This window comes from Macrosteles quadrilineatus, unplaced genomic scaffold, assembly GCF_028750875.1.
Source record: "Macrosteles quadrilineatus isolate MER2022 unplaced genomic scaffold, UCM_ALF_1.0 Scaffold_1__1_contigs__length_201487025, whole genome shotgun sequence".
Taxonomy (NCBI): Eukaryota; Metazoa; Arthropoda; class Insecta; order Hemiptera; family Cicadellidae; genus Macrosteles; species Macrosteles quadrilineatus.
In genome coordinates, this window is record NW_026542594.1 from 40254884 (window position 1) to 40280842 (window position 25959).

Here is a 25959-nt window from a genome sequence, read left to right on the forward strand (position 1 = left end):
AACGGGTAGGCGCTGTCGAAACTGCTGGTCTGTATACAACACTGCCAATCAACGACAACACTCTAGTATCTTCAGCGCCTGTGAACCAAATCGGACTAAACAGACCGAATAATCAAATAAATAATTATAACCAAAATAACATAGAACCTTTACATATTAACACAATTTGTTGTAACCGTGAATTTTTATTGAGTGAAGAGACAATAGATGAACTTTGTACTAACAACTTTAAAGCAAACTGCCCAGAAATAAATGTCAAAATAAGTAATATTCCCATCTGTGCTTTAGTTGACACAGGTTCTAACATTACCTGTCTAAACGAAAATTGGTTCAATGAAAATAAACATGAATTAACTGAAATTGAAGAACTTCCTGTTAGTAATACATTCATTAAAACTGCCACCGGAGAAAAATCCAAACGGGTATCTAAAATCTTATTGCTGCCATTTGAAGTGAATAATCAACCAACATACATACAAACTTTGCTTGTATCGCACCTAGTAAGATCATTAATTATAGGAACAGATGTTTTAAGCTTATGGGATGCACGAATCGACTTCGAACACAAATCAATAAATAAATATTAATAATAATGATGTGAATTTGAAGTTTGGATAGGTAACTATTGACGGAATATCTTGCTACATTAACTACAATACAAGTGAAACATACACTTACGAAGATGATTTGATATATAATAATACAAATGAAATAAATACACATAGGTACAGTTCACAAACAAGCAAAACTCAAAGCAGCATTTCACCAGAGATAGTCAAAACGTCTCTTGCTGATAATCGTTAATTAATGACGAACAACGTTCTAAACTTGAATCTCTAATACTAAAGTATAAAGATGTCTTTTCAGACGAACCAGGAGTTTGCAACAAGTACAAACATACTTTAAAAATTTGAAATTCTCAAAATTTTAAGAAGAAATCCTACCCAGATTCCAAGAAAACATACCATGTCTATCAATACCTAGATAGCGGGAATAATGCTAAAATTAGGTGCAAATATGGACCATACCACGTCTCTGCCCTCAGAAGATACATCACCCCTCAAGATCCAACAAATCAAAATTCCCTCCAAACATGAAGAGTAAAGTGATGTGATAAGTGCGCCTGTTGTGTACAGTCGTCAGTCTTATAGAAACAATTCCCTTCCCTTTTCCCATAAAACAATAAAATGAATGTATATGTATATAGAACAATAGCCAATCATTACATAAGAATTCATTTTAGGAAAATGATTTATAAAAATAATAGGAGTTAGTTAAGAGTAAAGACATTGAATTCCATCTATGCTATATAGTTAGGAAACCCCATTAAATATTGTGTTTTTCTTTTAATATTTCTCATTATGTTGGTCAGGATATTAATTTTTTGTTATGTTCATGTACTTCAAAGTAATAATTTATTGTTTCTTTTCTTGTTTGTATGTTGTTATCAGTTTTAATCAGTGTAAATATCTTCATTGTTAGTTCGAAATGTCGTTAGTAATTTCATTATAACTCCATTTCTGCGGTGATTTTGTTCATAGATAATTTAATTTTCACCATATGTTTTCTTTGTATTCATTGTGTTCTTGGTTATTTGGATTTGAAACGTTTTAGGGTGCCATTTTGTTATTAGTGAGTCTATTTTGGTTTTCTTTATGTCAATGTTCATGTTTGCTCAAGGCCTGTAAAATGATACCAAACTTGACCATACTTGTCATTTGAAAATTTTGAGCTACCCCCTACCCCCGCTACCCCTAAGGGCAAAATTTCCAAAATTGACCATAATTATTGTAGCCCCTCATATCTAAATACCCCCGCCGCAGCAAACCTGCAGACTTAGCGAATTTCCATCTGGTTGATTGGATTTAAACTAAAATGTCTCCTTAAAAATATCACATTTATTCCCTATTTTAACAGAATTAGTTTAATGAGTACTTAGGTTTGCTGCAACAGGAAGGGTAAAAAAGTTTTTTTTAATGTAAAATATTAAAAGGTACTGTGGTTTAGTAAGAAATTAATGTATTTTCCAAATTTGATCAAAATATGTTCATAAACAAGCAAACTACAACAGTTGACTTATTCTCCATAAGAACTACATGGGAATTTTAAAATTACAATTTTTTTTATTTTTCTCCGTTACAATTAGGCGCATAGTAACGCTTCAATATACTAAATTTTTTGTTTTTTTAAGCTCTACAAAATGGTTTAGAAATAAATTGTGAAATTTTGTGTTTTTAGGGTCAAAAATGGGAAAAACCTATTTTTACCCCATAAAACCCCCCATAAACCCCCGTTCCCATAGTCCGATCATGCTGGTTCGCGAACTCATTCAAGTTTATCCCGCCTTACACCTTCAAACCAAATTTTATCAAAATCGGACAAAAATTACTCAAGTTATCGTGCGGATGGACATATATAGATATATATATATATATATATATATATATATATATAGATATATAAAAATTTGAACGAATGGTGTTTTTGGCCTCTGGGGACATCAAAATGAAAAAGTAAATCGGTCCCGGGCTTAGGTCTTACCATGAGACCTACGGTAATAGCTACTTCCCTATAGGGAAATTCGCTAAAAGGTTGCCGCAAACTGATTTCAAATATCTCAAATGGTTGAAAAGTTAACTGGAGGTGCAAGTTACTTTTCAGCCACCCTGTATACAAAAGCATTAAAAAGTTATAAGTTATACCAACAGTGTTCCGCAATATAATTTTTTTGAATATTATGTAAACAGCTAATTTGAACTAAGCAGCAACAAAAAACTGTAATACGCAATTAGAACTGTCAAAGTAGGATTGTTTACAGTTATGTTTATGTTTTTAATGTCATGAATAATTTGTGATTTTTTGTGAATTCATAGTAATTATATTTTTCTTTATTGTTTAGGTGAAGTGGTTATGGCTATGGTAGATGTGTAATACTGTACTAGTATACCGTCAATTTAAAGAAGCAAATTTTATCAAACTTTGTCCTCCCCCATTTCAAAAACAAAGCTTGAGTATAACTGCAATAAGCTCTTTAAACTTACATGCTAACCCCGTACGAAGGACGGGTACTCTGCTCTGTCTTCTTATTGTACGTGTTATTAATTACCTAAAAGCACAAAATATACCTCAAATAACACCTATAATAATATATTTACACCTATACTGTTTACACAAGACGGTAAGTATATTTACAAGATGGTAAGTGGTGTTCGATTTCGACTGGACACTCCAATCATCATCATACCCAATAGGCGAATGTGATATGAATGATTCACTTGCCTATGGGGTCTAATTTATTTATTTTAGATACCAACGGACCAACTCAATTTTTACATTCTTAAAAACAAAAAAAATTGAAAAACTTTGAATAACAGTACAATAGCATTCGCTATGGCCTTATACATGCATTAAGATAATAAATCGTGTGACATTGGAATGTTCATAATGATTCAAATATAAATAATTAATAGATAATAAATTATTGATATACATAAATAGTAAATAGATGTTAAAACATACAAATATAAACAAAACAAATACTATTTACAGCACAACAGCCTTGCAAACAAAGTCCCTGCATTTAGATAATAAATAGTGTGACATTTGAATGTACATAATGATTAAAATATAAATGATGATGATGGTTCTGATGACGTTTGGAGTGTCCAATCGAAATTTATCACCACTTACCATCTTGTATATGTATTTACATTCTTGAGAGTAAACAGATTTATGTGTAAATATATTATTTTGAGTGTTATTTGACGTATATTTTGTGCTTTCATCTATTTTTTGTAAACATAGGCCTACGTTATGTATATTTTTAAGGATATAAACGTTTTAATTATAAAATACAGCTATGGAAATATTCTCTTTTGTTCTGTTATTTAAATAAACAACAGGCTTGTAACAGTGGTATTGTATAGGCGCGCGACTTGACTTAGTACAGAAATTGTATTGCATTTAAAACTGGCGGGAAGCCCGTCACTGAGTTGCCAAACACTCTAACATGCCTCTATATTTGCATTTCAGAAGCGATGATTTCAACCATTCAGTGGTATTAATGCAGTAGTTTACTCATACTAAATTCAATTAAATTTACCCGTAATTTCCTAAAAGAATGTTTAATATGATCCAGATGAACTATTTAAAAAAAACTCAGCTCAGGAGAAAACCAGTTTTTGTTTATAAAATATATTACTCAATTACTTTAATTGAAGCTCATTAATAAAGATAATTTGTATACACTGGTTGAACACCCATCAAACTTGTGCTGAAATAATTACAATTGAAATAACTACTCACCCAAAAAAATATAAAGAATTATTGAACAAACTATTATTTATCAACGGGACGAAATGCCAGGAATGTATTTCTACTTTATTGTGATGTGTGAGAAGTGATTTAGTTAATATTTATGACGTTTAAATTAAATCTAAGTTTACTACGTGTTGTATTAAATATACTAGTTAACCACCCGTGCTCCGCCACGGGAATATTGTCAGAAATAAAATACATAATAATTAACAAATACCGTTTATCTTTGTGTTTTATTTAGCAACTGCTTGATTTTTTACATGGAATAGATCTGATAGTTGGCCTGTATAAACTATTTATGTTAATCTAACCGATATATTAGTTTAACCAAATGAATGTTTTATATTAATTCCAGTTTCGTTTGAAAAATAAATAGAGTACGAACTGCGCAATGCTGATAACCTAATAAGCTACATATGCTATGGAGATAATTTGTTCATGTATATTCCCACATTCGTTGTTTTTTTGTTCGTTACATTTGTTGTGTGAAATAAAAATAATCTCTTAAATCACGCATCAGCAGTCGGTCGCATTTCCCGGATCTTAGACCCATTCTGTGAGTAACAGCTGTGTTTACGTCGTATACATAAAGTTGGTTCATAGCATACTTTGGTTCAATTTTAAAGGGTATAACCGGTCAAATCCGTGGTGGTAAAAGGAGTCCCAGATCTCAAAATCATATATACTTCCAGAATGATATTGATTCATCTAAGTGAGACTTATAAACTTACCATTGCAAATGCAGAGTTGTTGGCATATGATCTTTTATTAATCAAATAGTTTTTTGAAAGTTTTTTTTGTTTCTTTTGATACTTTATTCATATTTGATGTAGCCCCGTTGATAAGATTTTTGTTGAACTCAGAATGTTGATACGGAGCTAATTTTACCTTCCCCTTGTGACAATATAAGGAGAATATATTTGTGTCGCTGTTCTGTCCATAAATTCATAGATTTTCAGTAGTGAAAAATCCAATTTAACGACCCCAATTCAAAAAGTCAATGGTTTTTTGTAAGAACTTCCAGAGCTCATTTAACACCATCACTGCTTTTTACTTTTTTTATTCGATGGCTTTCCACGTGTTTTGTTCGTAATGGTTGTCTCTTTACGCACACTAAATGACTTTTCACCTTTTCTTTTTTCTTTTTGTACTTTTTTCACACCCTGGGAGTTATGATAAAGTTTTATAACGATGTAATGAGTCAACATTGGCATTAAACATCAAGTCACACACTTCACTTCTTTGCCAGAACCAAAATCGTAAGGCACAGTTTCTCAAGCAACTTCCCTGTGTACTCGAAAAAAATTGTTATAGGGAAATAGTTCACGGATAAATTGTAGTTCCACATATCTATAGTACTCACCATCTCAAGAAGAACATCAAACACTGACCTTGAGTAAGATTCATCCCTATAGTAAAATGTTTGTATTTTTCCCACTCATTAGCAATTTTCTTTTGGCTACAACTTGCAAGCGGAAGTTTCCGTCGTATGGGTATTATTTCACATTCCATGCTCAAATTCAAACTCAATTACCACTTAACTTCAGAAAACTAACACTTTATTCGAAAATACAAAATTTGCACCAAGACATAGGCTACAAATAATGTTCAAATACATTTATAAATAATACATTGTGGTATAAAAAGTTAACAAATACACTTTTCTTTGTTCCAAATCGTATTTTTTTTACAGGAATTCCTAGATTATAATTATTACATACTGAATATGAGGTTATAAAAATAATAACAAATGTCTGGCAAACATTAAACAGCTGACGAATAATTTATAAACTGTGTATTATACTCTTGAATAAGAATTGTATTGAATCAACCTTTGAAGTGCTGTAGGTCTTAACCCTTAGAAAAAACGTGAATTCTAATGAAGTTCGGCAAATCTATGCATTATCCCCTTTAATTTGACAGATAGAACTTGTGGATCGGTCCAGTAATTACTGAGAAAACAGTGTTACAACTGTGTATTAAATATATAGATTCTGGGTCTTTATATATAAATACCAATAGTTTGAATTAGTAGTATTCGTAAATGAACGTAAAATATAGTACGATAAATCATCGTAACAGTAGTGTTTAATAAAACGTTTTCAATCTAAAATTTGTCTGGAAACAATTTGTCAGTACCTGTACACTTAATGATGGCTAAACAGTAAATACAATGAGCCCTACCTACCAGGTTTAACGCTCTTCTCTATTGAATTTAACAATTTTCCATCTGAATTGTACAAATTATTTTGTAAAAAATCCTATCTTATACTCATGTATATGGGGAGATTAAACGCTTTAAATTGGTTTTATTGTATAATGTAGATTTGTTTGCAGTTCGAACTCTGTCTGGAAACATTAATTATTCATGATAAAATTGTCATAAACATTGGTCTAAAGGTTCACTGCTTTAAGACGGCAAATTTATTAATCTAAAAATGTTTACAAAATAATGTCAATAATAAGTTTTTCAGATCAATTGTTTTTTAAACATATTATTTTGTTTTATAACTTTCGCATTTTCCTATTTAAGTAACATCGTAAGCATTTAAAATAAGCGTTAACTATATTTAAGCTTATTTTATATTTGAAAATGTCAATTTCCTTAGGGTGATGTGTCTAGTTGTGTCGTCATTCGTGTATTGGAAAATTGATTTACCTAAGAAATCTTCAGGGATGTAAAATGAAGCATTGGCATTTCTTCTCGTTCCGTAGTGAAGATCTCAACCAAAATTTAAACTTTGTACATCAACCATCTTTCAGGGTTGGTTAGGTTGGTTTACATCTTCCTATATTTATACTGTTCTTAGTGAACAGAAGTATACTTTAAACCAAAATGTTTGGCCACAAAACTTATAAAGATTTGAATACTTGTCTGTGTCAATTTTGGTAAATTATATTACCGAATTTCTTTATATTATGGCTTTTGCCGTAGGTGGTACGGTAAGACCCAGGCCCGGGACCGATTTACTTTTTCATTTTAATGTCCCCAGAGGCCAAAAACACCATTCGTTCAAAATTTATGTATGTACGGTTATTGGTTAAGGAGAAAATTCAAAAAAAATTATATTTAAAATTATTATGTTATTCTTATGGAAAATATTAAACAATTTTGTAGTTTGCTTGTTAATGGATATATTTTGATCAAACGTGGCACATTTATTTATTTTATACTAAGCTATAGATATTTTACTAAAAAAACTTACTTTATTAGTTTCCTTGTAGTAGCAAACCAAGGAACACTCGTTAAACATAATGTTGATTAATAGATTTAATTGAAAATCAATTCAGGAAATTCAAGTCGGCAGGTTTGCTGCAGCACCCGCATTATTAATTATAGACGCGTAATTATAATTAATTATAATTATAGTATTAATATATAGACGCGTAGTTTTGTTAAAATGTGCGAATTTAATATAAACTTACAACAGTGTTACAATATTGAAATAAACTTTTTTATAAATTAGATACAAACGTTATACAAAATTACAAATATTAACAAGATTACCTTAGTTACCTTTTTATCGACAATATGTCCTCAATTACTTACATTTAATAGAATTATACTAAAATAAAAATACCCCCGCCGCAGCATAAATAAATTTTTTTTTGGGTCAAAAATGGGAAACCCCTATTTTTACCCCATAAAAACCCCCGTAAACCCCCGTTACCAAGGTCCGATCATGCTGGATCGCGAACTCGTTCGAATAAACGTAGGTTTACACGTTTGTACCAAATTTCATCAAAATCGGATCATTTTTGCTCGAGTTATCGTGCTAACGGACACACACACACACACACACACACACACACACACACACACACACACACATATATATATATATATATTTTAATTTTGGTGTTCACGTAATAGGGCTGCTGATATATTAAATATTTAAGTGAATAAGTACAATTCAGGGTGCTCAGTTGTACTTATTCACTTAAATATTTAGTATATATATATGTATATATATATAAATATGTAATATATAAACATATAAATATATAAATATATATATATATATATATATATATATATATATATGAATTTGAACGGATGGTGTTTTTGGCCTCTAGGGACCTCAACACGAAAAAAAATCGGTCCCGCGTCCAGGTCTTACCATGAGTACTACGGACTACGGTAATAGCTTATTCCCTATATGGGAAATTCGCTAAAAATGATATAGTATTCATTGATAAAATGAAGCAGTAATAGGTAATAAAATGACAAGAAAAAAGTTTTGAAAAAAGATAATTTGACATAAATAAATGAGTTAGTTAATAAATCGTTTCTATATTCACATATAATGTAAACGGGTTTTTTTCGTTACAGTAGTAAATTAGATGGGTATAATTCGTCGTATCGAACAGCAATTTCATTTGTTACACAATCCCTAACTAGGGAACTAGGTTGCAGTTGTAGAAACATCCTTTCATACACTCTAGCCCTTCTTGTTAAATGAACTGGAAGATGACGTATTCATTTACGACCAGCTTAGAGATATTTAACGCGAGACTAATCAACTACGTATTACTTCATGTGATAATTGGCATGTCCAGTAGGCCATAAAGAGAGTGATTTTTATTATGTCTCTCATTGATTAGCTTATAACTAATTCTCATAAGGTAATTTGTTTTAACGCATGGCTTTTACTTAAATAATCTCCAGCACTTTGGAAATAAACAAGTTATGATTAAAAGTAACGGTTATAATATTACCTGTGAGTATTTCAAGCCATTGTTGAATGTATATCATATTAGTATAGATTAATGTATGCAATTTAAAGACAGTAGTTAGTTCATTATTTAGTTAGTAATATTGTTATATAAAATAATGGAATAAACATTTTGTAGGATTTATTTTGCAGAAATGTTTTAAAGGCTAGTCTCATATTGCAAGCAACAAAGATTTATTGTAGACAACGTTCTTACCAAGTTTGAAAGCTTGACATTAATATATTTCCCATCGGAATCTGTTCGTGGAACCTCTGCGTCAATAACTACTTCTCATTTTAGAGCTGCTGCACTTATCTTAGAGTCATTCATGTTAATAACGATAAACATTACTATTGAGACATTCTTTAGCTTTTATATTTGCTGAATAACTTATATGATTAATTGTTCCACAAACTATTTCTATCGTAAAATATTTCCAGTTTACTGAGTAAGCTGGTCATCATCGCCATTGCTCCTAATGCATACATACACGGCATATTCACAAAGGGCAAACCTGCACTGTGCCAAAAATTCAGTCCTAATCTCAAGGTCGAAATAATCTCTCTCCAGCATTCGCCTGTACTGCGCCAGCACTAGTCCAGGTCGGCGAGGTGGCGCCTTCTGGTTACCTTAGTACAACACACCCTTACGTTCTATTGGAACTTGGGATTGAAGCAAACCTTACACAACAAATCACAAATAGATACATACTTGGCAATTAACAGAGCTAAGACAAATTAAAGAAGCAGAAGAAATAAGTCCATGCTTCTTCGACAAAAGTTTGTAGATTACAAAATTCAACAATAATTAAGAGCCGGTGACTTGGGCCTTCTCTGTAACTTAAAGTGTGTTGCTGTAAATTTAGCACCAATGTTTTCAAACACTTGGTAAGTACTTTTTCACTACACTACTGTGAAATGACCTATTCGATAGACTACTGCGAAATGACCTGTTTTCGTTACATGTTTATAACCTGCGAAAATTCATCATTAAATTGTTTACTACGGAACAAGAATGTTTACTATATGTTTTCCGACGTAAACAAACAAAGATTTCTTATTGTTTTGTCAACTGTTTCAATTTTCAACAACCAAAACTGTGCAACCAAAGTAAATATTTACTTTAAATAGAAGGCATAACCTAAAAAATGCTATACGTTTTGTAATGTTCCCAACTGAAATAAAGAAATATCCAATGTCTATTATGTCTACAATGTCTAATGTGTATTACTAATAGGCGCAAAAACTACTGAACCGACTGAGCTTAAAATATACAAAATATAGCTACCATACCAAGAGTGGAAATAGGACTATTCACACTTCAATACTGACTGTAGACTTTGCCCAAGGCCACACTAAAAAAACTTTGCCCCTTTGGCCTTTAAAGTTTTAAGGTTAGGTTTTTAAAAGTAAATATTGATTGGTCTCCATGGCTGCAATGAGAACACTCACAATGTTTAAATTTGCTTTGGCATTTCAATGCAAACAAGAAGAACTGCCAAATTGCATATTTTACAATTTCAGACAGCTGATCCAAAGAAATTAAATGCAGTATAATATGTTAGACAACTATGTGGTAGGTTTATTCAATCTAAAACTTTATAATAGATTATTTAATCTAAAACTATGTCAATGATTAAAAGATTCTATATAACCGTTGCTGTATCAACATAGTCACTGCTTTTGATTTTTAAAGTTGTCTAAATTATTAAAATAATGTTATTGATATATTTTCATGGAAACAGTATGAAAATTACAATGTATAGATGTTTTGTATGAATTTGGTGGCTGTTTTTTATAAATTCCAACTGCTTAACATGTGTTGGATTAACGTTACATATCACTTCACATTGTTTTTTTTATATTTAGGTAATTTAGTAATTGTGTTTTGCTACATATATGCTTAGATTAAACTAAAGAATATCATCAATAACTAAATTGTACGCAGTTGGTTTTTGCGTTCTAAAATCTGTGGGACATGTGTAACTACATTTAACTATTAAATGGTAAAACAAAATACTCTATACTTATTTATGTACTAATTTTATCTTAACGTGATAGCTTGGAGTTCACATTTACTTTGTTGTATTTGTAAAAGCGATAAAAATTGATTTTAAGTAGTCGAGGAGTTATTGACACGGAAGTAGGCTACAATGTCTCTTGATCTAATTACTTGGTTTGTTTGACACCATTTATTTGACTACCACTAGGAAGTAGGTTATAGCTGGAAATATTTTGTTTCCGTTGTTTTTTTTGTTTTTTAGCAAATTTCCCTATAGGGAAGTAGCTATTACCGTAGGTGGCACGGTAAGACCTAGACCCGGGACCGATTTACTTTTTCATTTTGATGTCCCCAGAGGCCAAAAACACCATTCGTTCAAATTTTTATTTATGAATATATATATATATATTTAGACTTACATCCGTGAACTTGAGTAATTTTTGTCCGATTTTGATGAAATTTGGTTTAAAGGTGTAAAGCGGGATAAACTTGAATGAGTTCGCGAACCAGCACGATCGGACCATGGAAACGGGGCTTTACGGGGGGTTTTATGGGGTAAAAATTGGTTTTTCTCACTTTTGAACCTCAAAACACAAAATGTCCCGATTTCTTTTTAGACCTTTTTAAAGAGCTTAAAAAACAAATAATTTAGTATATAAAAGTATTTTTGTTCAATTATTAGTAACGGAGAAAATTTAAAAAAAATGTAAATTTAAAATTCCCACGTTATTCTTTCGGAGAATATTATTAAATGTTGTAGTTTGCTTGTTTATGGATATATTTTGATCAAACTTGGCAAATTCATTAATTTTGTACTAAGCTATCAATATTTTACTCAAAAACACACTTTATTAGTTTTCTTGTAGCAGCAAACCTAGGTACTCGTTAAACCTAATGTTATTAAAATATATTTAACTGAAAATCAATTAAGACAAATGGAAATTCGCTTAGTCGGCAGGTTTGCTGCGGCGGGGGTATTTTTTAATTAGTACTAGTTGTTTCACCCATTCTTCGCATCAGGCTTAATTTTTGCAAACATGATTATCAACTCAGTCCAAAACATTATGTATAGGGGTTTAAACCTTAGCGGACATTCAATGTCCGAAGCGGCATGCCTATGCTAGGTCGGCCCACTCATATTGCCCCCCTCCTTTCTAGGTTTCGCCTCCATTATTACAACTAATAATAAGACCTATTATATGACTAGACCTGGGACCACTTTTTTTCGTTTTGATGTCCCCAGAGACCTAAAGCATCATTATTTGTTAAAACTCATATTTAGTATATCTGTTTGTGTGTGTGCGTGTGTTGGTGTGTGTCACTGATGAAATGATAGCTCGAGAAAAATCACCCGAATGAGTCCGAGAACCAGCATGATCGGACTATGCGAACTGGGTTTATCGGGTAAAATTGGGATTTACCATTTTCACCCCTATTTTGTAGTTTAGTGTATATAAGCGATGTTGTACGCCTAATGGTTATATAAAAAAAGTATTTAATGTTTCAATGTTATTCTTAATTTTATGAAAATTAAATAAACTGTTGTAGCTGCTTGTTTAGAGATACATTTTTAAAAGTTTTGGCAAATTTGTCTATTTTATAATAAATTTTTGACTATATACAAAAATGGAACAACATGCTCTATTTTTTAACCTTTCTTGTAAAAATGATGGTTCATTATTGACCATAAGTTTCGCACTCACTCAATCGTAGTCCATGGAATGCAGTATTTTAAACAGCTTTAAACACACAGTTAAGATAAATGCACATAGATGATTAAGATTTAACATTTTCCAGTCATTCTTCACACCTAATGTCCCTTCAAACAGCCTGTGGTTTACCTAACTTCCGGTGGTCGGACCCGGAATGGCTCTCTGTTGCGTTTAACCAACTTTAGATCAACTTTGTGTGTCTGACGCTGTATGAACAAGTAAGTAATGAGCTTTAGTAAATGTTCACTAGCTAACGTCTGGCCTTTCCACTAGTGGTAACTAGACTGTAATCTCTGTCAAATTGCTTACCTTTCAATACTAAACTAAATTGATAAATAACTATTGATATCAAATTATTAAAACTGTAGGATTTAAGAACTAATAATAAAATAACGTAGTTATTACATGTATATGTAGGGATATTTACAAAAATTTTTCTCAGATATTCTTTACAGTGCATTATTTCAGTCACTATGAAAAACAATTATTGTTTTTTAGTACGTGTAAAAATTACAAATTATTTATAATTAATATTATAACATCTTATTTCAAATCAGGCAAATAGGAATTCTTTCCGTCTGCAGGTTTGCTGATGAGGGGCTATTTTGCTGAGATATTGAATAAGTTTAGTCATAATACTGTGTTAAATTTTTGAAAAGATTTACCGTTAAACACTTTTCAGGTTATCCATCATGCCGAATGTGCTTACTTTATTTTAAAATGAATTTTACGAGGTAATTCTATCTGTGTGGAAAGACGTGTTTAAGATATGTTTATTAGATAAATCAGAACTTTCAACATTTTTAATACAAGTTTTGGAGTTTTTAATTATAATGTTTACAAAAGACACAAACCTATTTCTAGTTCGGCAACAACTGAGGTTCACCAGAACAGCAAGCCACAGAGTCCGTTTGAAAGGATAAGCGATGAGATATTATCAATGGTAGTACGTGAGCATAGACTTACATGTATTTGTGTTCTTTTCATGTAAATTTAACGGTCGAATCCAATTGTTTTGATCTCTAAACTTCACAAATAAAAAATTCTAGTTTCCTTTATAGCGCAGCAATAATGTTGTTGTTGTTATGATGAACTTAATTTTATTAGCTTCATTTATATTATGAATGTTACTTTCTACACTCGGGTATGTTGTATGGTTTCAAATTAGGGATTGATCAATTATCGTATTTATCAATGGATAACCATAAACTCGAAATTTACAATGAATCATTTATAATGAAGCCAAAATTCCATTACGTACTGGAAGTTAACGATGTAAATAGATTTTAAAATTCGCGTGTCTAACACAATTTTATATAAAAAGTAATATTCGAACCAATTTCTTTGCATATACTCGTCTAAAACTATTTTTGTAGAATTACAAAAGTTATGAAATCCAACATAACACTATTAAAGTAATATTGCTAGTAGAGCCTACTATTAATAGTATCATATTTCCTACATTTACTTTTCACAACCGCAGGTGTTTCTATTAACAAAGACGATGTGTATATATTAATAGAGGGCTCGAATCACCAGTATCGGTTAATAATGACTTACAATGCACGATATTGTTTATTGATTAGCTTAAGAGGAAGTAGTCTTATTTCAGCATTCATTGGCGAACAGCTTAAATCCCCTGCTTGGAAATCAGCTTAGTTTTAAGTTTGTTTAAGCGGATTTTAAACTTTTATAAAAAGCAATTTGAACAAAGATGTTGACACTATTATATTCGACTAAATTTGTACTGAACTACTAGATATTCTTAGGAATCCACGAGTATAATTAAATGTTAACAAAGATGCAGCAAGTAAGTATCGTATCATATGTCACAATGCTAGGTTATAAAGATCAAGGGATTTACTTGGGTTTACAAGATGGGCTACTTAAATATAAAGAAACTACTCTTTGATATACTAAAACAAGTTGGTCCATCAAAATCCATTGATGTTTACTGATAGTCTTCTAAATTGTGAATACATTACTAAAGCAGGTGGACCACCATAGTAAGATACCATTTGCTGATTGCACAATGCACACGTTTATTTAAAAAATAAAATTTAGAGAGTGAAATTGTAATGTAACTAAACTGTAGGTAAATATATGCTAAATTTTAATATTTAATAATTGCCAACTCTTCTTTAAAAATGCTCCAAAATAATTTGTTGTGTTTAAATGATTATACAACAATACGTGTCGGAGAAATTAGATGGCTCTGTTAGTTTATTTCATAAATAATAATTACCCCCGACGTAGCAAACCTGCAGGATAAGCTAATTTCCATTCTCCTGATAGTATTTTCACTAAATATCTTCTTTTAATTGTCATATTTATCCCCTATTCAAATAACACTAACTGTGAGTTCGTCTTTGAATGTACAGTTTTCGGAGTTTTCTCCTTAATGCTTAATTATTTATATATTGGTTATTTGATAATTTTACAACAACCCTTTAAAAAACAAAATTATTTTCTAAGCTCTACGAGATGGCTGTTATAAAGTTTAGAATTTCCATGTTCCCTTAAAGTCAAAATTTTAATAAACTTTATTTAACTATTAAACTCTATAATATTCCTATGACCCTGAAAAGTAAATGGGTCCCGGTTCCAGGTCTTATCGTGACACCTACCGCAATTGGACGGTCGGTAATTTCTTCGGATAGTTAAGAGTAACATTTCACTTACAAGAGTTCAAATCATCATATAATAGTGCCTTGTGCAGGTACTCAATGCTCAACGCACAGGTTTTGTTGCTGCGCGGTTGGTAGATTGCCGCCATTCCTTCTGGTTGCTTCAGTCATCGTTTTCTCCTTGATATTTCTACAAGTTTCATTAAAATGTGCTTTGGATTTCCGGTGAAGTTAACTTCTTGGTTAGGTTTCTCCTATTTTCTTAGAGACCATTTCACAATCATACAGTACAGACATGTTGTTCTATTGAAGCTAGAGTTTTCACTATTCACGAGGTCCACGACTCCATGGGCCTGCCACCATGAGACTAGGTCTACCCAGCACCATCACTCCTGGCTTGCAACCTCTCCCCACCGACCAGTGCACCAACAATATTGAGGGTGACGCCACCACAGCCACCACTAGAAAGCTAGGCCATTGCTAGGCTTGCCCGCCAACTCCTGCCTAACACCGTACTGCGTCTTCTGGGTGGCGGCCATCACTCACTCGGCCTAACACCTACTTTCACCTGCCTGAAACTTCAGCAAGGTTATAACGGTCAGGTCAGTCCAGTCCACATGAAGAAAATTAGGAAATTTAACGTTCAACATCTAATTTGAAGACATTTTAGTTACCACTAACACGTTAAAAATCCTTTGTAATCTTTTTACCTGCATTTCAATTAATAAGTTTTTACCCTCAAAATGTTACGTCCAAATTTATTTAATTAATTGTTTATCTGGGTTTGGCCTTTTCAAATTTTTCCATATCTATATGACCTTTTTCCATACTGATTAATTTCCGTGCGACCACATTTCAAACCATTAATAATCTGTGATATTTGTAATTATGTGTTAATGTCTGTTATTTATTTATGTTAATATCTATTCCACCACTTTTGATAAAGCCTAATTATTTGTATTAAAATAGTTTTAAGGTGGCTTCTTTCTTAAATTTGAAAAACAAATTGTACTAATTCTATTCCAAACTGAATTAATAACTTATACTTAAGCCTAAATATATATATTTTTCAAGTTTTAAAATGAAAATTTTATTCTATTTTAGAGTTATTTGAAACTAAGGTTATGCTTTTGGCACGGGCATTGCCTTGAAATTGAAAAAGAAAGCTAGTTATACATTTAAATGTTGTTCTATTTTGTAAAATAAATTTGCATTTTGTTTCCAGCTAGCTATTGTCTTGCTATTGTTTAGTCATCCACCTATTAGCAATATTAAATCCCACCTTTGATTTTGCGCTTTCAATGGAGTTGGACCCCTGGTATATTCACATAAGTTTAATTTACGACACAACTAAAATAATATAAAAATAATACTAAATATGACATAGATTAGGATCCAATCTTAATCTATTAAGTTTAAAATAATTACGCATTTTCTGAAAACGCTAATCCTTTATAATTTACGTGTTCAGAAATTGCGTAATTTTTTACTAGGAAAAACGTACATGTAGTATGATCATACAACTATACCAACGATCAATTAAAAAATAAATTTCTTTCAACAGGAGAGTGTAGAAAATTCGTCAAGTAGTTGATTCAGATTCTGCGAATAAAAACCCTTCCACCTTAAATATATAAGATATTATAGGAAAAGAGAAAATTAGTTCAACGGGTATCTGGGTTTGATATTACAGGGCAGGTAATCAAGTCGTTTTCTCTTAGTGAAATGCCAATCTATAATATTAAAACGTGGCGGGTTTTTTTATTATTTCACGATTCTGAATCAACCACTTGACGGATTTTCATGATTTTTGTGTTGAGAGAAAGATAATTTTGAGAACTAATGAATGTCGAAGCCATAATTTTAGTTTATGGTTTCAGTTTTTTTAGATAATAAGTTTAAAATTTTAAAAAGTCTAGCAGTCGACGCTAACATACTACACTAGCTTTTGGTTTAATACCATTTGCTTAACGTAACAGAGTAGACCTAAACTAGTGCAACTACCCCATCAGCTGATTTGACAGTTAGAGACGATAGGGGCGGAAACGACGTAGTATAGCGGATTTTAGCCGTTTTGTATATAATTAGCGTATGTTGTCAAAAGTGCAGCAAGCAGGTGGTACCAGGATACAGGTGGTAGGAGCAGGAGGTAATGGATAGGGGATGAAACAGCGGTCTGTACAGTAGTGTGTTTAAATAGCTAACACTTGTGAAAACCGAGGCGCGGTGACCACCGTCGTTAATCTGGGACGGTTTAGAAAGTCTTACGTAAGCGGCCTTGGGTACACGGTCGTCCCGTTCGTTTGCGAACACGGCAGCTTTGAGTCTCATTCAGTGCCTGGTACCCGCGTTGAATAACACAGTACGCTCGGTGTTTGCTCGTTTCTGTATGTGCCGTATGTGTTTACCGCTTGCTGTGTTACAGTCGTAATAATATAGTGGAATGTTGTGTTGGAATATAACACTACACTTTTGAGTTTGCTTGTGTCTGTACCGTCTATATTTTAACAAGTGAAATGTGCTGTGCTTGCGTATGTCTCGAACTATGTGACACAACAGCTGAATCCAGTGTACCACCAACCAACCGCCGCACCGTCATTGGCCGTGTCCATCAATGAGGTATTTTTAAACAAACTTTATAATTTATATCTTATGTTAAACCTCCTAAAAAACAGTTTTGCCGATAGTAATGTAAAATAGCTACTTCCCTATAGGGAAATTCGCTAAAATACAGTAAAATTAAATATTGGTCTTTACATCTAAATATCTTGGTCTAAATATCTTTAAAAACACATCAGTAGTGGTATAAGGGGTGTTCTGCGCACAATTTTTTTGATATAGGGTTTTATATAGTAAAATTAAATATTGCTTATATATATCTTAAAAACACATCAGTAGTGGTATAAGGGGTGTTCTGCGCACAATATTTTTGATATAGGGTTTTATATAGTAAAATTAAATATTGCTTAAAAAAACATCAGTAGTGGTATAAAGGGTGTTCTGCACACAATATTTTTTATATAGGGTCTTATATATAGTCTTTAGAAAGACTGATTTGTTTTGTACGTGAATTATACCCAATTCCATGTGTCCTGACTTGTGTGAATCAAATAAATTAGTTTACCATCTCCAACGTAGGAGGGAGGGTTTGGTATATTTAATTGTGTCGGAAAGCAAACCTCTAAAAACTTGTTGTTATAAAAGAAAATAAATGTTTTGCCATTTGCATTGTGTCTTTGTTCTACTAATTGATAATGTTTGTTTTGCAACAGGTATTTAAATGTAACTTTTTCTGTTTCTATTGGACTCACTAGTTGAGGAAGCTTCATTTCTTGACATATGGCTTCGGGTGATAATTGATTGGAATAATTTGATCCTGATGCATTCCAATGTAGTGGTAATTTAATTTGCTTCTGAAACTTTAGACGTAGTGACATTGACTTGCGAAAATTTCTGGTTTTAGTAGTAGTGGATTTCTTTAAATTTTCTTTTATTCTCTCTAGTTTATCTTGTGTGATTTTACTTGGCTTGTCCATAGTTAACATCAGAACAGAGCTAGCATATGTGAACAGTCTCCGTTGAAGGTTCGACACTGAATGATATGATGTTGGCGTTTTCCTTACTTAGTAAGTAGAATTACCCGACAGTAGGGAAATTTACCCGCGAAGCAGGGTAAACCTCCCAACTGGCCCCCCTCCCAACCGACTCGCGCATAAAAGTAGCGGCAGCGAACGGACTGTAGTCAGTCTCTCCCAACTGGTTCAGCTGACTGGTTGTGTGCAGACTGACTGACTTCTGATTAAAACCTTTCGTTAGATTTGGCCAATCTAACTTAATGTTTTACTCAATAGCATGTGCTGCATGTTGGTTTTAGCTTGTAGCTTAGATGGTTTTACTTTAAGGAGTGCATCGTGTCTTTGGTACTTGAATTGTGCAGAGTGTTGTATTTTAATCATGTGATATTTCAGCTAACAAAGGATTAAGAAGTCCCCCTATTACAATGAACACTCTTTTGTGACTGTAAATATTCTATATTTAAAATTTAAGTTGACCATTTTGTAATTAGTTGAAAGGTCCAACGGCCTGCATACTATTCTGCATTTGGTTGAATTAAATTTTAAATGTTTTGTTGTCATTGGTAGTTTACTCATGTCAGCTAACAATGAACACTTTCTCGTGACTGTACATATTCTATATTTAAAATTTAAGTTGACCATTTTGTAATTGGTTGAAAGTTCCTACGACCTGCATACCATTCTGCATTTGGTTAAATTAAATTTTAAATTTCAGAGATAGAGCAAGTTTGACACACACAAACATCTTTATGGGGACAGTTCGTCGACTGCGCTGCTCCGGCTATTGCTAATGAGTCTTTGATCAATACCACGAGGACAATCCTTCGGCTGCGCTGCCTCTGATCAAAAAGACTGTAACATTGGTCTTTAGCCAATTCAGACTTACACACAAACACAAAAATAAAAACAAGCACTAAGCCCCCCCGCTACAACAAAAGGAGAGATGGAGCAAACTTTTGCTCCATCTCTCCTTTTGGTATTATTTTGAAATGACCTTGACCTACTTACAGGACTTTGAAAATATCTTGGAAAAACAGAAAACGGTAGTAGTGGATCTGGCTTGTATATGTTTGAATCCAACCGGGTGTGTGTTCTAGCTTGGACAATCACTAATTAATTCACATAAGCAGGTGCAGCGTTGTTCTACCCCCACTACTCAACCCGAGCGTATAAAAGGGCTGTGAGCAGTCGGATGTTTGCCAGTCTTGCACAACCGATGAAGCTGATCGGATGGGTAAACTGGCTATAGACGAGAACCTTAGTTTAGAGTCGGTACCACTCTAACCTAAGGTTCTTGTCACCTAGTAGTTATATTAGAAGCATGTTGATTGTAGTATTTGTTGGCTTGTAGTTTTGAGGGTGTTTTGCGTATTTGTATCTTTGGTAAGGGTGTTGTATTTCTTAATTATGTGATGTTCCATTTCAGGTATCAAAATAATTAAGTCCCTATTAGTAATTTTTATTTTTTCAATTTGAGTTGATCATTATATGTTACAAAGTTCTAAGTGACATTAGTAAGTTGAAAACGTTCACACAAAACAAAAACATGAAACGAATAATAAATTTATGACATAGAGTTCTCTTTGACATACACACATTTTTTTTATGGGGACAGTTCGATGACTGCGCTGCTCCGGCTATTGCTAATGAGTCTTTGATCAATACCACGAGGACAGTCCTTCGGCTGCGCTGCCTCTGATCAAAAAGACTGTAACATTGGTCTTTAGCCAATTCAGACTTACACACAAACACGAAAATAAAACAAACACTAAGTTTCCCCACTACAACAAAAGGAGAGATGGAGCTAATTTTTGCTCCATCTCTCCTTTTGGCATTATTTTGAAATGACCTTGACCTACTTACAGGACTTAGAAAGCTTCCTGTACATACATTATTGGGAACCGAGAACAGTTCTTTTAAGTTAACACCAACGGACACAACATTTCCCCTCCAACCACAAGCTTCCCCCTCCACCCACAAGCTTCCCCCCTCCACTTGAGTTTTGCTATAAAAGGAGGTTTGCTTTGCAGGCAATCGTCATTCCATGATCTGGAGTAGTCCTAGCTAGCTGAGTCAGCTCAAACTATTATTCACTGTTTCATTTGTTATCATGGCTTACCTTAGAATTCCCACTAGACCCTCGAAAGTAGTTTCTTCATCTTCAAAGTCTCTTCCTCGGTCTATTTTAATTTCATCGCATGCGTCAGATCCAAAATCGGTTCTTCGAGAAATACTGCAGTCAGAAGGTGCAAGTCCTGGAGCAGAAGAACAATACGCCTTCCGAGCCATTGGTGATCAATCTCCTCCACTGATTGAAATATTATCTTCATCTTCATCTTCACAATCAAGTTCGTCTTGTTCATCTTCTTCTGAGTCAACCTCATCTGTTTCATCTACAAGCTCTTCCTCGTCCTCTGACTGCACTGTTGCTGATATTCTATCAACACCTACTGCTACTAGAACTTCATCTCCACCTCCAACTTCTACACCATGTATTTCTCCCTTGACAACTCCACCTTTACAATTCACTATTCCACCACCCATCATATCTCCTCTAAAAGACTCCCTACCAGCCACTTCCAAATCCTTTGACCACCTTCACACTTCTCCTTCAGATAAGTGTAAACAATTAATTGCTGACAGGAGAAGAAAATTTGCACACACCCTCTCTAAGTGTCGATATGTTTTTAAAAAGGGTGCTAGTAAGGGGGAACACTGTGAAAAGGTTTGTGTTTTAAATAGTGATATGTGCTCCATTCATTCAAAACACAATAAAACCACAGAGTCTTCCAATAAAATTAAAGAACTTCCCAAAGCAATCCGGGTAAGAAGGATGAAAAGGTGTACGAAATATTTCTTTGTCAGATGTGTATGGTTTAATAACATCATTATAAAACGTAACGATACAGGAGAGCATTTTTCAATTAGATTACCAAGAGATGTTGTAAACCCTGAACATCCGAAAAGAACTGACTACCTTATCCGGGATGCTAAAGGAAGATTGTCTTGGAAATCTTCAATTTCCAAGATCAAAAAGACACGGTAAATTTTTTCCTTTTAACATTTTACATTACCAAAGATAACACAGTAAATTCAATTTTTCCAAATTCTTAAAAAAAATGTGTGAGCAATTTGTTTAATTCTGATACATCATGTGTAAAAACATGCTGCAGAATTAAATGAATTGTTCACACATTTTTTTTATTATCTTGCAATGACCTTGACCCACTTCTTAAACTTAGAAATTTCTGCAAAATTTTAAAATAATGATAATATCAATTTCTACCACTACTAAGGTGATTTGTTTAACCCCACCCCCCTTTACCCCCACCAGTACATAAAGGTATAAAAGACGCTTGATATTGCACATGATTCATTCTTAGATTGGAGCTAGCAGAGGCAAGTTTAACTATGAATTCCCCAGCTACAATAATAATTAAAAGAAACTTAAAAAACCTTCAAGAAGCATTTGCATTCAGGGGAAGTTTAGAAAAATATTTAAATCATAGTGTGACATGTCATTTTACTTTGTGGAAGGAAGAGAGAAACATCTGGAACTCAGAAGCAAACGGGTTGAAACTAGAATTAACTGATGTACGATTTAATAAAATAATTCGAAGGCTAGTGGAAATGTTAGAAAAAGGGTATATTGTGACTGCCACATTCTACATAAAACCAGACCGCAATAACTAAAAACAAAATGGAGTAAAGGTTAAGGGTGGGGGTAAAGGTGAATGGTGGGGGTTTGTCTATATAACATGTTTGCTGAGGTACAATCAGTTACTTCAGATTTACCACTCTTGTACATTATGTCTCCTGTGGACAATATTTTCCCGACAACTTCTTTTTTAAAAACCTTATTGGAAAACATTGTTTTTGAAGCTGGTTCAGAGGAAGAAGACATAGACTTGGAGGAAGAATCTTTATCCGAAGAAGAGTTGGAATCGGATGGTGACGAAAATTTGGAAGTATTGACTGATGAAGAGTTAGATGAAGAAGATAGAAGTTTTCTACTTGTTGAAGATTCATCATCTACTGAAGAGATGGTATGCTCGGAGAAACTTGTTGAGCTAAGGGAAACACCTACAACAAGTCATATAATGTTTAGTGCAATGTTTAGAAGTATAAGACGATTGTTTGACTCTGACTCTGACTCTGACTCTGACTCTGATAGTGTACAAAAATTAAAATGAGAGGGTGGGTTGGGAGTTTGTTTTGCAAATCATCAATTTCCAAAACAAATACAGTAAATTTTCTATTTCTAAATTTGAATCTTTGAAATATTTTTGATTTCTTTTAAAACCTGATACTGTAATCATAAAATTCCAAAAACATAGTAAATCAGCTTTTTCAAAATTTTGAAAAAAAAGTCTGAGCAATTTGTTTAATTCTGGTACATCATGTGTAAAAAAACATGTTGCTGGGTTAAATAAATTGTTCACACATTTTTTTATTATTGTACAATGACCTTGACCTACTTAAAGAGTTTAAAAATTCCATGGTTCAACAATAAGGGAAAATGTTACCCATTTCCCCCACTACTATAAAGTAAAGTGGGGAGCGGTCTACCCCCACCACTATATGTAGGTATAAAAGAGGTTTGATATCCCGCATTAAACATTCTTATTTTTGGAACTCGCAAACGCAAGTTTAGTGAAGATGGATAAAAAAAAGATTAGACATAATGAAAGAGAAAGAATGAGGGTACTGAAGCTAAACGAAACATTTGAGGTATTGAGAACCGTCCTCAAAGCTGAAAAAGGAAAATCTAAACTTCAAATTATAAATTTAGCAATTGAGAGAATAAGATTCTTAGAAAAGGAAGTTGAAGAAGCAAGAATGAGGACTGTTGGAGAAATGAAAGAAGCTAGTACTATAATTGATAACCACGTTGAAAAATTAAAAGATGATGATGAAAAAATGCTGTCGGATATGATCCAATTAATGAATGGTGAAATGGAAGAGCGGATTCTGTCGGACATGATGGAGTTATTGGATAGGGAAATTGACGAAGAGTACTAACAAATACAAAAGGGGAACTGGGTAGGTTGGGTTTGTCTTGGAAATCTTCAATTTCCAAGACTATAACACAGTAAATTGGGGATTTTCCAAGTTTTGAACAGTAAATAACTTTTTTCCAAATTTTGAATAAAAAAATGTCTGACCAATTTATTTAGTTCTGGTATAACATGTGTAAAAACGTGTTTCAGAGTAAAATGAATTGTTCACGCATTTTTTTATTATCCTGCAATGACCTTGACCTACTAAACAGGAATAGTTAGTAAAAAATAAAATACCTCGTTTTTCTATAAATATGTTTCAAAGTTGGAGAATAGCCTGTATTTACGTTAGATTATAAAAAAATTAGGGAATGGGGTGATGTCATTAATTAAATAGTAGTAGAGGGGATAAAGAGGGGAGGGAATGGTATAAATAGAGGTGGATGTTCATACCTTTCATCAGTATGTTGCTGCTTCTTGAATAGAGAACATCTACAACATGCTACGCTGCGCCATTTGTCAAGCCACATTCGAGGATGAGATAGATCTTCTACTTCATGAAATAGTCGATCATCCTACAAATGAAGAGGAATTGGAAGGATATCAAGACTTGATTGAAGAATTGAATAAAATAGGACAAGGAGAAGAAGAAGAACCCAAACCATCCACTTCAAGAGATCAAAGAGAAGAAGAACCAAAACCATCTACTTCCATGCAACGCTGCGCCATTTGTCAAGCCGCATTCGAGGATGAAATAGATCTTGTACTTCATGAAATAGTCGATCATCCTACAAATAAAGAGGAATTGGAAGGATATCAAGACTTGATTGAAGAATTGTATAAAATAGGACAAGGAGAAGAAGAAGTACCCAAACCATCTACATCAGGAAATCCAGGAACAGAAGAACCAAAACCATCTACTTCAAGAAATCCAGGAGAAGAAGAACCGCAACCATCAACTTCAAGACCAAGTGTTATTCATTATGCACCCAAACCCCCAACTTCACCTTCAACTGATGCATCTCCAACAAATGTGGAACTACACGCTCATGCTCTATCGGGTAAAGTGGTAACACATTTTAAAATTGACAATGCTACATTAAAACTAGAAGAATTTATGTTTAGTGCAAAAGGACTAGTAATTGAAACGCTACAAAATGAATTACAAAGATTAAATTTTTTAAAGTTTGGACTATTGCTGGATGTTATATTTATCAACATGCAAAATGAAACATCACCTAGGGGATTTTTAACAAAAAACAGAACCATTATGTTTGCCTCAGATATTGAATCAATTGTAGATGAATGTTTTGAAGAACTTTTGACAAAATTGCAAGAACATGAAGGCAGAGGATCAGGATGGACTGTATTCAGCATATCAGGTTTGGATGTAAGAGTACATAAACATGGATATGGAATGAGAGGAAGTAGCTATATTCCTCTTCCCAAGAAAATTGCAGACACTAAATCATGTATAAATATACAAAATGATGATACTGAATGTTTTAAATATTCAATGTTGGTGAAATATGTCAAAAATAATAATCCACAAAGGGTAGGAAGAGAATATGAAGAAGTGCAGCACAATTATAATTTTCAAGGAATGAGCTACCCTGTAAAAATCAAAGATATCACCAAGTTTGAAAAAAAGAACCCAACTGCTTCTGTAAATATATATGGTTTAGATTCATCAAACAATGTATATCCACTACGTATAAGTGCACAAGAACTAATGAATCACACAGACTTGTTATTAATCACCAAAGGTGAAATATCGCACTATGTATATATTAAGAACTTTAAAAAACTTGTTATTTCACAAACTTCAAAGTATAGAGGATGTAAGACAATTTGTAAAAGATGTTTCTGTCATGTGAACAAATCTTTGAGAAATGGAGGGTCCGAATGGTTGTTGGAACATAAAAGGTTATGCAATGGAAATGAAGAAGTTAAGATTAACCTACCACCAGCTGATAGATCATTTGTACAGTTTAATAATGTATATCAGCAA

The 25959-nt window shown here is 33.0% G+C and overlaps 1 protein-coding gene across 1 annotated transcript; it reads left to right on the forward strand.

The window, feature by feature from the left end:
* Positions 1-15734: 15734 nt before the first annotated feature.
* Positions 15735-25021, forward strand: LOC128996306 (uncharacterized). The gene is made up of 5 exons (XM_054421551.1): positions 15735-15813; positions 17478-17522; positions 21156-21440; positions 22831-22994; positions 24797-25021. Exons 1-5 carry the CDS (start codon positions 15735-15737, stop codon positions 25019-25021), a joined length of 798 nt encoding a protein of 265 aa, XP_054277526.1.
* The last annotated feature ends 938 nt before the right edge of the window (positions 25022-25959 follow it).